General features: G+C 38.6%; 1 protein-coding gene across 9 annotated transcripts in view; it reads left to right on the forward strand.

Moving 5' to 3' along the window:
• Positions 1 to 14,867, forward strand: part of PPP2R2C (protein phosphatase 2 regulatory subunit Bgamma) — a 192,239-nt gene that overhangs the window by 73,244 nt on the left and 104,128 nt on the right. The window contains exon 3 of one of the 9 annotated variants that reach the window (XM_029961852.1): positions 1,240 to 1,326. The exons of 7 other annotated variants lie outside the window; for them this stretch is intronic. In XM_029961852.1, the coding sequence (XP_029817712.1) occupies positions 1,240 to 1,326 (87 nt within the window). Of the gene's footprint in view, positions 1 to 1,234; positions 1,327 to 14,867 lie in introns of all 9 variants that reach the window. One more of the 9 variants, XM_018089129.3, reaches the window with a different exon arrangement.

The following is a 14,867-nucleotide window of genomic DNA, read 5'->3' on the forward strand; positions in this document are numbered from 1 at the left end:
CTTCAGTAATTAGTGCAGGGGTTTTTGTTTTGGGTGTTTTTCTTTAATAGAGTTGCTTCTCCATATTATTATAATCATAATTTTCTTGGCTTGCTTTCCATATTTTTCAGCAGTTCTGAATTCTGTATAAACTTCACATGCATAGGCTTTGCCTTGTCTCTCAATTCACTTGCATGGTTAACATTGCTGTTGACCAAAGTTAAGCAAATGCAAGGAAGGCTGATATGTTTCCAATTAATTATTGGAAATTGTTCCTGCCTGTGAACATCAGTATTCAGTGCACACTTGTACCACAATGAAATAGTCATTAGCTTTGGTCCTCAGTGTCTAAACTTGACATTTCCTCCAACAAAAATCATCATGGTACTCCTGAAAGATACACAGAGATCATTTTTGGGACAAACACTTGTTTTAGTAGGGCTTTAGAGAATTGTTTTTGAAATTGTAAAATATTGCATTCGTCACCATGCTCAGAAGAATGGTTTATTCATGCATTTCAGACAGTTATTTTTGTCTCTTTCTCTCTCCAATGGACTGCACTTTGGTATATATGAATCACTTATATGTGTCATAATAAAATCTGGGGGCTGAAAACCGTTCTCCTAGGTGGAAATCATGGGAAGAGTGGAAGGTTTACTTTTTTCCTTTTTTAAGGGGAAAGGTCTTTGTTTGAATGGATTCTTGTGGTAACCCTATTTAAATTAATGTGGAAGTAAAATAAAATGCCTCTATGGAATTGGTTGGACAGGAGAAGCAAAATACCTATTTCTCTGTTACATAATTCATCTAGTAATGGTTTCTGTAAAGGAAATGTGTGAAGAGAAGGAAATTGCCATTTTGAAAGGGAAGTAGAAGGGAGAGCTACTCAATGGTTACTTGTCCATGTCAGAGTTCAGAGATTATTTTAAACATGATTTCCTTAATTATTTTGTTTAGGCTGTCTAGTTATGTTGATTCTCTGGCCATGTCTCAGCTTGCTACATAGGTAACTGGCAAGAGCATCATCAGCTCATGAACCAAAGAATCCAGCTTGCTGGCCAGGCAAACCAATGGAGCTCACAGAAGATACGAAAGTCCTCTAAAGACTTCAGTAGGACGTGGGGGTTCTTCACCACACCCCCAAAATATACTGGCTCAGAGCAGGCATTGTCAAATTCATTTCTTTTTCCTTCACTTGTAATGTGGAAGGTGCTGACTGACAGCCCTGGAAATTAAGTCCTCTATTTCTCCACAGGACAGGTATAGCCAGGGCGGCAGCAATGCAAGCTTCCCCACATTGTCCTGCCAATGTTCCTCAGCCCAGTTCTGAAGAGGTCACTTCTGGAGGTGAGTGGGTGGAAGAGTCCGTGCAGTGACTGCTGCCAGGTGGTGGTTCCTGCAGGACAGGCTGTTGGATGGAGGCTGACCCCTTGTCTTGAGTGAGCCACCAGTCTTTAACAGATAATCAGTTTATGTAGCACAAAGCGGCGTGGGCTGGATTCGTTGAGGTTGCACTATTCTGCTTGGCTGCTCTCACATTTTGGTATTTCTTTGTGGTTGGATGGCACCTTCGCATTTTTTCTTTTTGCATTGTTTTGTTTCAGAAACTCTGTCAGTGCTTTATGTACACGTCTACAAAGTGGCATGTGAAAACCTGAATGCAGCCTGGTTGTAAATGTGGTAGAGAAAAGTACTTACTGGTGGCAGCCATGTGTGCAAGAGGAGCTGTAAAGCCCTAGACCAGGAGGCATGCTTTGAAATGCACCAAAAATTGATAAGAAAGTGTATGTTGGTTTTTAGTATGTAAATGAGCTATTAGGTTTCTGTTGCAAAGCCATATCTCAACATTTTCTCTTTTTGTAATTACTGTGTAATTTAGATATTAACACCAATTAAGCTGGTAAACTAATGTTCCTTTTTAGATTATTTTACAGTTAATGAAATCTGCCTATCTGAAGTTAGACGTGCAACATTCTACACTATATGAAAATGATGAGTATGTATTGCAGTTACAATAGATAGTTGTCATCCAAACCAGAAATATATGATATGTGAGAGGCATTGATGACTGATGCAAGTTTTCAGAACAAAAATGAGTCCTTACAAGTTTGCAAATTAATTCTCATATAAATTTCTGGAGCCATTTAAATACTACATACTTCAAATACAGTAAGGAGTATTCTGTTTTCAGCCAAATTTACATCTCTTAAATATAGAAATATACTTGAGAAAATGGAAACAAAGGCTTAGGAAGGCTGTTATGTCATGGTGAATTGCTTTTGTAGCTTCAAGTGCTGTGTGAAAGGTTTGCAATGCCCTGATTGTTACTTGTAGTGGAGGCCTGTAAATCTGTTTAACTCTGTTTCTATGGCTGTTTGTAAACAGGTATGATAACAAGAGAACATAGTAAAATTAAATAACTGTATAAATTTAGGATTATTCCTGTCCATTTCCCCAAGATCATAGAAGAGTTAATTTTCCTAACTAATCTAGACTTCCTGAAGAGATTTCCTAATTTTTTTACTTTAAAGGATATGAATCAGAATAGTATTCATTCCATATATATAGCTAAAAGAGTTCCTGACTTTTTTTTTTTATTATTATTTTGTAGGGTAGCAAGGGATAACAGGTTTGGTTTACTGATAAAATTAGTCACAAAGTCCTGTTGAGAAGTCATTTGTCACTGATCCATGAGGTCATTTTAAGTGGAGAACAGTTTGAGGATCCTTGTCATGACAATACATGTCATTAGAAAGTATAATATTGGGCATATTTGTTATCACCTCACTTAACATTTGTAGGGTGCCTATAAATCATGTGGATTTGATTTGAATGCAGTGCAGATTGCTAACTCCTTACTGACACTGACAAAGCTGCAGAGGGGTGCAGAGTTGTTCTCCCACACACCTGTGTGAACTGACTCCAGAATTTCAGCTCACACCTCCCTCTGTGCCATGTAAACCTTTGAAGATAATTATATACCTTGTCACAATTAAACCTTTTTTATGGTACACTTTGTTTTAAATTTGAGTAAAAAAAGACAGTTAAATCATTGTCAGTGCAAACACAAAAGAATGGCCACAGAAACTGTTTTCTTCTCGCTGTATTTTATTCATAACACATTCATCGTTCTGTCTCTGTGTGTGCTTTCTGTGAATACTAATTGATACGGAGTCTGATTTTTCTGCATGTTTACATTGAATAATTGTGATCTAAAGGAACATACTTGTAAACCAGAGTATGACCCAGAGCATCCCAGAGCAGGATAGTCCTCACAGCCTCCATCGTGGAGTCCTAGCTTGTGTAAGTCTTTTATGCTATGACTGGTCACATGAGAAAAGGCTTTACTATTAGATTAATAGTTATAGATCCCTGTCTTAAGAGTTTCCATTCTATCAACTTGTCATTTGATTGTGTAGCCTCACTGATTATGTCCAGGGACTGGGACTAGAAGAAAGTTAAAGCAGTCTTTGGAGAGGGTATATAAATACCTCACCTGAATTGCAGTGAGTTGGTTTAGGGCTTCAGGCTCAGTTTAAAAAAGTGATTTTTTTTCACCAACCACTGAATAACAGAGTTTAGGGAATATAGAATTTTGGATCAGGTGTCAGAGCAGAGGTTGCAGACAAGGAATAAGAAATACCTTAGGCTCACATTGAATAATATGTGGACTTAGCATGGTCACAGTTGGGACACCCCCATGCTGAAACGTTGTTTGCTTTTCATCTTTCTGCCTGTGAAGACAATGGAGATCTGTGTTCATATGTAGGTGATCCCTCACAGGTTTGGAGCTAGGGCAGGGTACATCAGTCTGCGTGTGATGATCTGGAAGGAACTGTGTAATGTTAGATTGTTCAAAGGAAGCGTTTATTTCATGCACTTAGAAATATTTCATGTGTCAGTGATGGACTTCTAAAAATAAATTGCTGAGAGGCAGCAGAAGGAAATTCCTTCTAATCGAAACTTTATGCCACTGGCATCTGGAAGTAAAAGGGAGACTAAAGCACCAAAGCCACTGGAAATGAAAACTCATTGCTCAACTCTCAGGCTGTGCAACTGATTTCACAGATTTACCAGGTAGATATCATAGGCTTCTAACATGTCCCTGTTTAGAATGATTGGGATTGTAGAAAGGAATTTGTCACCTGTCTCTCCGGGTTTCATGAAGGACTTAAGTTTTTACCCTCCATTAATCTTTGGGTTGGCAGTTTTAGTCCAGCAGTTTGTGACCAGGATACCATTATCAATCAATAGCTGTAAAACAGTGTATATGAAAAATGCTTGATTTTATACTTATTTAGTAGTCTACTGAATATAGCAATATGCATAGCAATACTATGGCATCTGTAAGGGTTCAAGTGTTGCCACACATGGAAATCATTGCAGGACCATTGCCAGTGCTGAACTCTTACAGGGCAGGAAATTTGTTTTTCTGTTTGCACGCTTAAAGCCAACCCTCCCTGAGACTCTGGATATTCCTGTAATCAAATAATAGAGAAATATGTATTTATAGCTTATTGCAGACTCTGTGCAAGGAACAAACAAGCAAATAGCCCCCCAAGTCCCACAATGACAACCTCACTCATTTAATTATTTTCTTTTGAGTGCCTAGAAAGTTGAGGCCCATTGAAATAGCTTTTGAGAGTGTCACCTTTAATCTTGTAGCAGAATATTTGAACTCAGACATTTGAGTATTTGAGAGTATTTGAACTGAAAACAGTTTAACAGAAAAAATATTGCATACACAGGATGAGATATTCAGACAAAAATGAAAAGGCGATACAGAATGTAAATCTTCTTTCAGGGGCCTTATGAGAATGCCATCTGATTATCATCATGGCAAGTACAGTACAGGTAACCGTCATCCTCTGCATTCCATAAAATCCTGACTCACAACTGAGTTAAGTTTTCATAAAGTCAAACTATCAGATCAACTACAAAACCCCATGTGAAGTGGTTTTTTTTTTTGATATTATTCCTAGGACAGCTAGTGAGACCTAACAGCTCAAGAGTATTGAGGTTGATGAAATCTGAATTTTCAGAAAGTTTTTTCTACTTTAGTATGCAGCAAATGAAAAATTAGCAGAATAAATAGTGAGACTCTAGAATTGTTAGATTTTATGGGGTAAAAGGAAGGTTTGTTTGCACTTAAATACTGTTTGCCATTTTCTTCTTGGGCTCATCTGTTCTACATTTGGAGTTGATAGAGAATTTCTCTTGTGCTTAGTTGTTGTGCCAGGGGGCTGTGGATTTTGGTAGATTTTCTTTTGCTTGATCAAATTCTTTAGGGTCTTCTAGGGAGATGAAGCAAATTAGGAAATGTGTTCTTTTTAAAAAAAATACTTAAGAATATGCTTCAGGAAAAGAAAACTTAATTTGTTCTAAAGGACAGATGCATCTTAATAAGAACTTAAATTTTAATAAATCCCTTAATTTTTATTAATTTGTAATAAAAAAAACCAGTGACTAAAATTCCAAGAAATAGATCTGAACTTTTGGTGAAAAAAAAATTCGAGTTGTTAGCTGGAATCTTAGGGCAAAAGTGGCTGGAGTGCAGTGGTTTTGTTGTAACTCTGTTTACCAGATCCTGTCTGTGGATATGTGTGTTAAGTGCTGAATGACCTCGTGTGATTTATATTGCTCTGTAGTTTGTCAAAAGAAAAAAAAATTAATCTGCTAATTAGTAGAAAAGAATGAAAAAATGTATTCTGGCAGTTTGGGACCAGGTTGGGAGAGCAACATCCTGTTTGTCCTCTGGGATGGAAGCAATAGAGATAAATTCAGAATTGCAACATTTATTCTGGATAAGAGTTGCCTTTTTTTTTTATTCCAAGGTAGTTTTTACACCAAAATTGTTGTTTTGTGAGAAAAGAGTCTCTGTGCTAGCTTTCTTAATTCTATAACAGTGCTGGAGTGAAGGCTGCCCATTTAACTCAGGCAAAACACAATGGTATAGTATTCTTCAACCTCCAGAACTACAAAAAATATTCAAAACAATAGATGTGTAATTAGAAAGGACACTTCAAATGTAAAGAGATTTCTTTCATTCTGTTTTTGGTAGGATTTTGGATAGCCTTTTTTTTGTTCTATGGCCCTGTAGGATGGTGCTGCTAGATTAATGCTGATGCTGCTGGTTTCTTCCCTCCCCCTCCTTTCTGTTGCATCCCCCTCCCCATGAAATGTCCTCTTGGCTAAATGCTCATGCAGAAGAAAACTGATGGTGTGGCCTGTGAACTTGGCCTGCCCTAGTTTTAACAGCTGACAGTGCAGTGACTGTGCCAAGTGCATGGTGAATTTGCTGCCTGTACCCTTGAACCTCCTCATAAATGTATAGGGATTTCTTGTTTGGAATAATCTCCGTTGCTGGGAATGCTGCAAGTGTGTGTTTTCTTATAACTTGTACTGGGAATCTGACACAAGTTCTGAGCAGACGTCATGCTGTTTTGAGCTGAGCACTTCTGAGGAACACAAGGTAAAGGAAGCTGGGAGACACATGGAGTTGAGCCTGGAAATACTAAAACTTTTTAATCCATGGTGCTGCTGTTTTCACACTGATAGAGATAATTATTTTTTAGTATTTTCCTCATGATGGTATTTTTCTTCCAAATATTTATACTCTTTTGCTTGTGCTGTTAGCTTGTCTACATAGAGTCTGTGTGCTGAAACTCTGCTTAGAGGTGAGTCTGTGTTGTAGAGATCTGTTCCAGGAACAGGACATGAATGAAGAAAATGCTGCTGTTTTAATGTTAGATACAGAAAAAGTCTTCTTTGTTCACAGGATCAGTTTTGTAGCATCAGTGTGCAAAAAACCCCAGCTGAACTGCTTCTTTCAGGCACCTGGCTGTAGAATTACATGGAAATGGGAGTGGAGGAGTGGTTGATATCAACAAATTTACAGAAGCCACTGTAAAACAAAACCAAAACCTCTCCCATCCTGGAAAGATTTATAAATAGGACCAGCAAGCAGTTCTAGTTCTCACCTGACTTGCACTTAACAGTTTAGCTTAGAATTTTCCTTGTAGAGCAGGAGATCTTGTTTTGCATCATCTGCAGAGAGTGTGTCACCAGTTACACTGTGCTTCACCTGGACAACAAAATATGTCTTTTTCTTTCTTTCCATGAGCAAAGTAAACGTAAAATCTAGACTGAATGTTTGATGATCGGGAAAATTCTCTGTTGTTGGTCACTCTTTACAAGATCCAGTGCTGTGCTAGAGGGAGGAGAGCCCTGTGGTATGAAACCAAACATTTCACTGAAGTCAGCGTTCCTAATTTCAGCAAAGCAAAGATTTCCATGGCCTGTGTCTAAGACTGACTATAATCTAAATGTTATTTGTCTCTTAAAAATATGAGATTAATAGTGGGATGTAGACAGAGGTGTATAGTGGGAAGGGGAAGGAAGACGGGAGTGTAATTGTAAAACTGTAGTGTGCACTCATTTAAGATCACCTTGATCCTCGTCCAGTACCAGGGGCAGAAACTCCTGATCGTGCCGGGAGCTGAGCAGCTGTTGCCCTCCTGTACAAGCTGATGCCTTCCAGGGTTCATTTGTGGAAAAATACAGAAAAATAGAACTGTAAGCGTGGGAGTGGGTACACATAACAGGACAGGCTAAGCCAATGAATCTCTAACTTTGCAATATGTGTATGTGTGTGTGTTTATATCTCTCTGTGCATTTCATAGAATCATAGAATCAGCTGGGTTGGAAGGGACCTCCGAGATCATCAAGTCCAACCCTTGATCCAACACTGCTGTGGTTACTAGACCAATAGCACTAAGTGCCACATCCAGTCTCATTTTAAAAACCTCCAGGGGCAGAGAATCCACCACTTCCCTGGGCAGCCCATTCCAATGCCTGATTATCCATTCTGTAAAGAATTTTTTCCTAATATCTGACCTATATATATACTTTGCAATATATAGACTTTGTTTTCTTTTTTCAAATCAGAGTAAAATCTTGCATTTAATTTAAATGTTTTCTCTTTGATCTGCCTCTTTCAAATCTGATTGAGGGAAACAGCATGCTCTGTTATTGAAACATAAGCTGCTCTGCTATGCATTTTCTATTTTGAATGCTTTAGGATTGTTATGTGTTTCTGTAGTAATAAGTTAAATAAATAGACCTGTAGCAGCAATTTTGAAGGTACAAGCTTAGGGTGCACACATCTGTTGTGTATATTCGATACCTCCCCGCCTGCCCTTCTCCTTCCCTGCCTTTCCAATGAGCCTTTCAAGGTCTGTCTTTTCAGTATAGTTAGCCTGCAGTGCTTGGTAATGTTGACCATGGTTCTGTGACCATAACCATAATATTCTGAATATAAAAGATAAATTATTTTATCTGTTCAGTTTTCTCCTCCTCCTTTTTCTGTGTAGCCTCTCTTTGTCTCTTCTGGTGAAGTGCTTCTATATTGAGGACTCCACAGAAGGTAAAACTGGCATACTGACATCCTAAATCTTGCTTGTGGTAGCTTCTAGTATTTGAAGTTTTTGAGAATTGGGAAGGATTTGGCATTACCTAAGTGTGCACATGAATGATATTTTTCCCTCACTGTTCTTGCTGGCAGAAGGTCCTTTAGGGACTTTTGCCAGCAAGTGCAAGTCAGAATAGCCTCTAGGATTGACTGCACTGCTACAGATATCAGGCAGCTTTTCCTTCTTGCTGAGCTCAGCAGAACCAGCCTGCCAGTGAGCCTGATCTATCATTTTCGAAGTTATTTCATTTTTTTCTCTCAGAAATCACAGTAGCTGCAGAGCAGAGTGTTTAGCTCCCCATGAGAGTTGTCAAACATAACCAAATATGAAATTAAATGATTGTTACAAAATAAATGCCTGGAAGAGTAAGCTTTCAGTCTTAATGCTGCAACAACAGAGGTACCTTTTAAAATATAAGCTTTAACATAATTTTTTTTGTTCAAAATAAGTATTCCTTCTGAAACATAAGCTCAGTTAAGAGGGTTTTACACGTTGGAATAATTTTCAGGATGCCAGTAAATGCTGCTCTGTAGCACCACTTTCACTGCCATGATAGTTCTGTATATAAATGTTGTGGTTTAACCCCAGCCGGCAAACAAGCCCCAGAAACTGCTCACTCACTGTCCCACCATCAGGATCGGGGAGAGAATCGGAAGGGTAAAAGTCAGAAAACTTGTGTGTTGAGGTGAAGATACTTTAATAGGGAAAGCAAAAGCTGCACACACAAGCAAAGCAATGCAAGGAATTAATTCACTGTTTCCCAAGTGCAGGCAGGTGTTCAGCCATCTCCAGGAGAGCAGGGCCCCATAATCCTGGCAGTGACTCGGGAAGACAAATGTCATCACTCCAAACATTCCCCCGTTGCTCCTTCTTCCCCCCATGATGTCATATGGTCTGGAATATCCCTTTGGTCAGTTGGGGTCACCTCTCCTGGCTGTGTCCCCTCCCAGCTTCCCATGTACCCCCAACTTCCTTGCCAGTGTGGCAATATGGAAAACAGAAAAGGCCTTGGCTCTGTGTAAGCCCTGCTCAGCAATAACAGAAACGTCTCTGTATTATCAACACTGTGTTCAGCACAGATCCAAAACACAGCCCCATACTAGCCACTGTGAAGAAAATTAACTCTACCTCAGCCAAAACCAGCACCTTAACCCAGATTTAACCAACGAATATGTATTTAATAATTAATGTTTCTTTTTGTGTAAAATAGTGGAACTTCATTTTGTGGATGAGAATTCCTCTTTTTGTATTAGATTCTGTTTGAATTCATATTTCTTTTTTAGTTGTTCCAAATCCTCCCCTGAACACTTGTTCTCTGCTTGGCCTCTAATACTGTGGATTAAAAAAAAAAAAAAGAGCAGAACTCCAGATGGTTCACTTCATAGAATGAGGGCATCTTGATTTGAAAGGCATTTACACTAGTTAAAAATCCAACAAAGAAAGTAAACAGTCTTAAGCAGTGGTCCTTAAAAATTGTGTATGCAGTTTCAGACAATCATGAGTTGTAGTATGACACTGAATAAATATCTCCCAGACTTCTCACAGGCTATCAGAGAGCTATCTGAGTCTGATGGAATGTCTTAGAAGTCTGTATTCTATTGGTAGGTATCCCATACTTTCTGATATCTGCTGTAATAGCAGGTGGTTTTCTGCAGCTGTGCAGAAGTGGGGTTTGGTTTCTGGTCATCAATGAGTGGTTATAGAATATAGGAGAGGTCAATCCCATGTGTGCCCCTAATGGGCCAAAACTGTCTTTTAGTAATCTTATGATGAATATCTTCCAAACTGCAGAATTCCAGTCTACATCCTGAGACATTCTCTGTGTGCCACTGGGCTTGGAAGAAATGGTGGATGGAATGAGAGCATTTGACAAAAGTGCTGGTGAAAATATTACTCTTACATTATATGTGGTTGTGGTAATAATTGCAAAGTATCAGAATTGACAGGTGACTAAAAATGATTTTCTTATGTGAAAGAAAGTTTGTAGCAAGAAGATACCAACTCTGATGATACAATATAAAAAGCCTAGTCTCCAGAATAAAAATTTCCATTGACTTCAGTAATGCAGAGATTTAATTGGATGGTTCAACTCTGCCCTAAGTCAGGATCAGATGCATATCTTTCTTGTTTATACTGTGATAGCACTGAGTCACTGGGCACAGCTCGTTCTGTAAACACACAAGAAGGAGGTGGTCTCTGCCCAGAGGAATGTTAGTGTTAAGTATAAGACAAGCAAGTGACAACGTGAGGGTGTATGGGGCAACACAGGGTCATGGTGACAGGTCAGCACAAGAAGCAGCTGTAATATGAACCTGGCTGCCAAGTGTCTTTATTTTATGATAATCTGTTTGTTGCAGTGCCCTGAGGAATATGGTTTGTTTTAGCTGCACTCAGAGCTGAAGTTAGATCAAGCTGATCATCCAGTCTCTGAAAACATTCTTCACATTGAAAATATTCTCACATTGTCCTTCATCACTATTTTCTGCAAATAACGATGCAGTAATAATTATTAACACTATAATAACTAACTGAGCAACTGTACTTATACTCAGTTGTGTGACAGTCTTGCACACCCTGGGACTCCAGTGGTTACTTCAAAAAACCTAACTCAGAGAACTTTGCTGGTTACCAGTGAACTATGAGAAACATTTCCTCTGGTCTCTGACATACTGGTTCTTCTTTAATCCATGCAGCAAAATACATAGAAATGTACCTGAGGTTTCCTCAAAAATCCACAACTTAAATATTAGAAAGAAAAAATCAATGGCAGTCATCATGTTGTTGGACAAACCTAGAGGACTTCACGTGGATGAGAGAGTCTTAAGCAATTTAACCATAGAATCACAGAATATGCTGAGTTGGAAGGGACCCATCAGGATCATTGAGTCCAACTCTTGGCCCTGTGCAGGACACCCCAAGAATCTCACCATGCCTCTGGGAGCATTGTCCAAATGCTTCTTGAGATCTCTCAGGTTTGGTGCTGTGAACCCTTCTCTGGGGAGCCTGTTCCAGTGCCGAGCCACTGGAATCTCAGTGTAAGTAGATTTGACATGGATGTTTTTGTGTTTATTTAAAAGACCTGTAGTGTAAAAATTTGTCACCATATTGTGTAGTTTGAATGTGGTGCAATAAATCTATAAGCCTTGTCATGGGGACCTGACATGCCTTAAGTGCATTATGTGCCCACAAGTGGCCCTTCGGTGAGGTAAAGGACTGGTGGGGCAGGGGTCAGGACAGAGTAAATGCTCTCCAAAGTGGCTTTTCTGCAAAGATGTTAAGATATTTTCTTGTTTACTACCAGACTCCAGGCAAATTCAGTCTCTCTCTCTCTCTCTGATGGAATTCTAGGCTGTGATTGATTCATAATCTATCCTCAGAGATTTTTTATGACCTCAGATATTCCTAGCTAAACTGGATTTGAATTGTGTTCAGCTGGTCTCAGCAACAGATGTCAGATATCACTGAATAATGGGGGGTCATGCAAGAGAAAGGCAAGAATATTCACTTTGTGTAATCTTGACCAAATGAATCTTTTGTTCACTGCATGTTTTTCAAAATAATTTTGTATTTTTACTATTAGTGAAATATTAGGATATAGATAATGTATAAGTATTGCTGTGAAATTGAGTAAAAATGTATTGGGAACATGTCTTGCTCCGGTTTACTTTTCATTCATTTTTCAACCATTATTAAATGTTAAAATAAAAAATAAGAGAATTACAAGTGGTTCCATAAATCAATATGTGTCCTGAACTGCAGAGCAGGTAATTTTTATAAGAGGGCAAGCCCCTGTGTTTATAATAAATCAAGTTCATTATCTTTTGAGCTTCCTGATTAAAGTAATTAGTCATTTATGCTGATACAAAGTCAACAGTGAATACTTCGCTTTGTTTCACAAATATTGAATCTTAACTTGTTTTGTAAGGGTCATTGGTTATAAGCAGCTGCATATTGTAATGTAAATTTGTTGTTTTGTTGGTGGGGAAGTAGTTTCTGCCAATGCAAATTAATAAACCAAGCAACTCTCCTGCAGTTAGAACAAAGTTACCAGTGAACTATGAGAAACATTTCCTCTGGTCTCTGACATACTGGTTCTTCTTTAATCCATGCAGCAAAATACATAGAAATGTACCTGAGGTTTCCTCAAAAATCCACAACTTAAATATTAGAAAGAAAAAATCAATGGCAGTCATCATGTTGTTGGACAAACCTAGAGGACTTCACGTGGATGAGAGAGTCTTAAGCAATTTAACCATAGAATCACAGAATATGCTGAGTTGGAAGGGACCCATCAGGATCATTGAGTCCAACTCTTGGCCCTGTGCAGGACACCCCAAGAATCTCACCATGCCTCTGGGAGCATTGTCCAAATGCTTCTTGAGATCTCTCAGGTTTGGTGCTGTGAACCCTTCTCTGGGGAGCCTGTTCCAGTGCCGAGCCACTGGAATCTCAGTGTAAGTAGATTTGACATGGATGTTTTTGTGTTTATTTAAAAGACCTGTAGTGTAAAAATTTGTCACCATATTGTGTAGTTTGAATGTGGTGCAATAAATCTATAAGCCTTGTCATGGGGACCTGACATGCCTTAAGTGCATTATGTGCCCACAAGTGGCCCTTCGGTGAGGTAAAGGACTGGTGGGGCAGGGGTCAGGACAGAGTAAATGCTCTCCAAAGTGGCTTTTCTGCAAAGATGTTAAGATATTTTCTTGTTTACTACCAGACTCCAGGCAAATTCAGTCTCTCTCTCTCTCTCTGATGGAATTCTAGGCTGTGATTGATTCATAATCTATCCTCAGAGATTTTTTATGACCTCAGATATTCCTAGCTAAACTGGATTTGAATTGTGTTCAGCTGGTCTCAGCAACAGATGTCAGATATCACTGAATAATGGGGGGTCATGCAAGAGAAAGGCAAGAATATTCACTTTGTGTAATCTTGACCAAATGAATCTTTTGTTCACTGCATGTTTTTCAAAATAATTTTGTATTTTTACTATTAGTGAAATATTAGGATATAGATAATGTATAAGTATTGCTGTGAAATTGAGTAAAAATGTATTGGGAACATGTCTTGCTCCGGTTTACTTTTCATTCATTTTTCAACCATTATTAAATGTTAAAATAAAAAATAAGAGAATTACAAGTGGTTCCATAAATCAATATGTGTCCTGAACTGCAGAGCAGGTAATTTTTATAAGAGGGCAAGCCCCTGTGTTTATAATAAATCAAGTTCATTATCTTTTGAGCTTCCTGATTAAAGTAATTAGTCATTTATGCTGATACAAAGTCAACAGTGAATACTTCGCTTTGTTTCACAAATATTGAATCTTAACTTGTTTTGTAAGGGTCATTGGTTATAAGCAGCTGCATATTGTAATGTAAATTTGTTGTTTTGTTGGTGGGGAAGTAGTTTCTGCCAATGCAAATTAATAAACCAAGCAACTCTCCTGCAGTTAGAACAAACTACCTTGAAGATTGTAACACGAAAACTAATATGCAGTGTCAGATAGGACATAGGTGGAGTGAGGCAGGGAGTTGGTAGTAACTCTTAGTGCTGAGGAGAAGGTCTCAAGGTTAGTGGGGGTGCTGCAGGGTGTGCAGCTGGCTACCTCTCAGGAAGGCTGTGCAGGCTGCCCCACTTCTGCAGCAGCTGTGCTTGGAGCTGCCCATTCCCACAAAGCACTGTGGAGAGGTCTGGCTAATGTAATTCTCAAAATCTTTGGAAATTTGAGAACTGCATATGCTTTTATATCTGCAAAATACTGTTGTTACCTGAGGAGCTTCACTTTGGAATATGAGTTCTCTCCAGCCAGGTGTAAAACACAGGTTGTTACCAAGCTAAAATTCCTGGTTTTGAGCCATGGAAAAGCATGCACGAAATCAGACTTCCTCCTGCTCTGTTTTAGCTGTTGGTAAGGTCAGTCTGTTCTGGGGTAGGCTCAAAACCAGCTTATCTTTCAGTATGAAAATATTGTGTGCATCTGGAGTGGGATAGTTTCTGTATTTCCAGGCATCAGTTCTGACCAGTAAGTACTTGGCATCATTTTTTTAAGAGTTACCCTTAGACTGGAATAAATGCATACATTGAGGACAAAAGGTGATGCTTCCTTGGAGAACAGATGTTCAGAAGTGTCCTGAGCTGTTTTTGGATATTAGTTGGGTATGCCTGTGTTCATAGGTAGAACTAGGTAGGATGAGCCTAGTAATTTGAGTGTAAGTCTAGCTTTTCCTCTGATGATCAAGTGGTAGAAGATCTGTGAAAATGTAGCATTAGAAAGGACCTAGTGATCTACTTTGACTACAACTTCTATATAAATAAAATAAGTCTCTTTTCTGATTTGATTTTTATGTACTATTCCAATTCAAGTGTAATTGTGAATCTCCAAATTCTTTCTTTTCATATTAGATTACATCCTTC

Source organism: Manacus vitellinus, unplaced genomic scaffold (genome assembly GCF_001715985.3).
Source record: "Manacus vitellinus isolate BGI_N305 unplaced genomic scaffold, ASM171598v3 scaffold_0_pilon, whole genome shotgun sequence".
Lineage (NCBI taxonomy): Eukaryota > Metazoa > Chordata > Aves > Passeriformes > Pipridae > Manacus > Manacus vitellinus.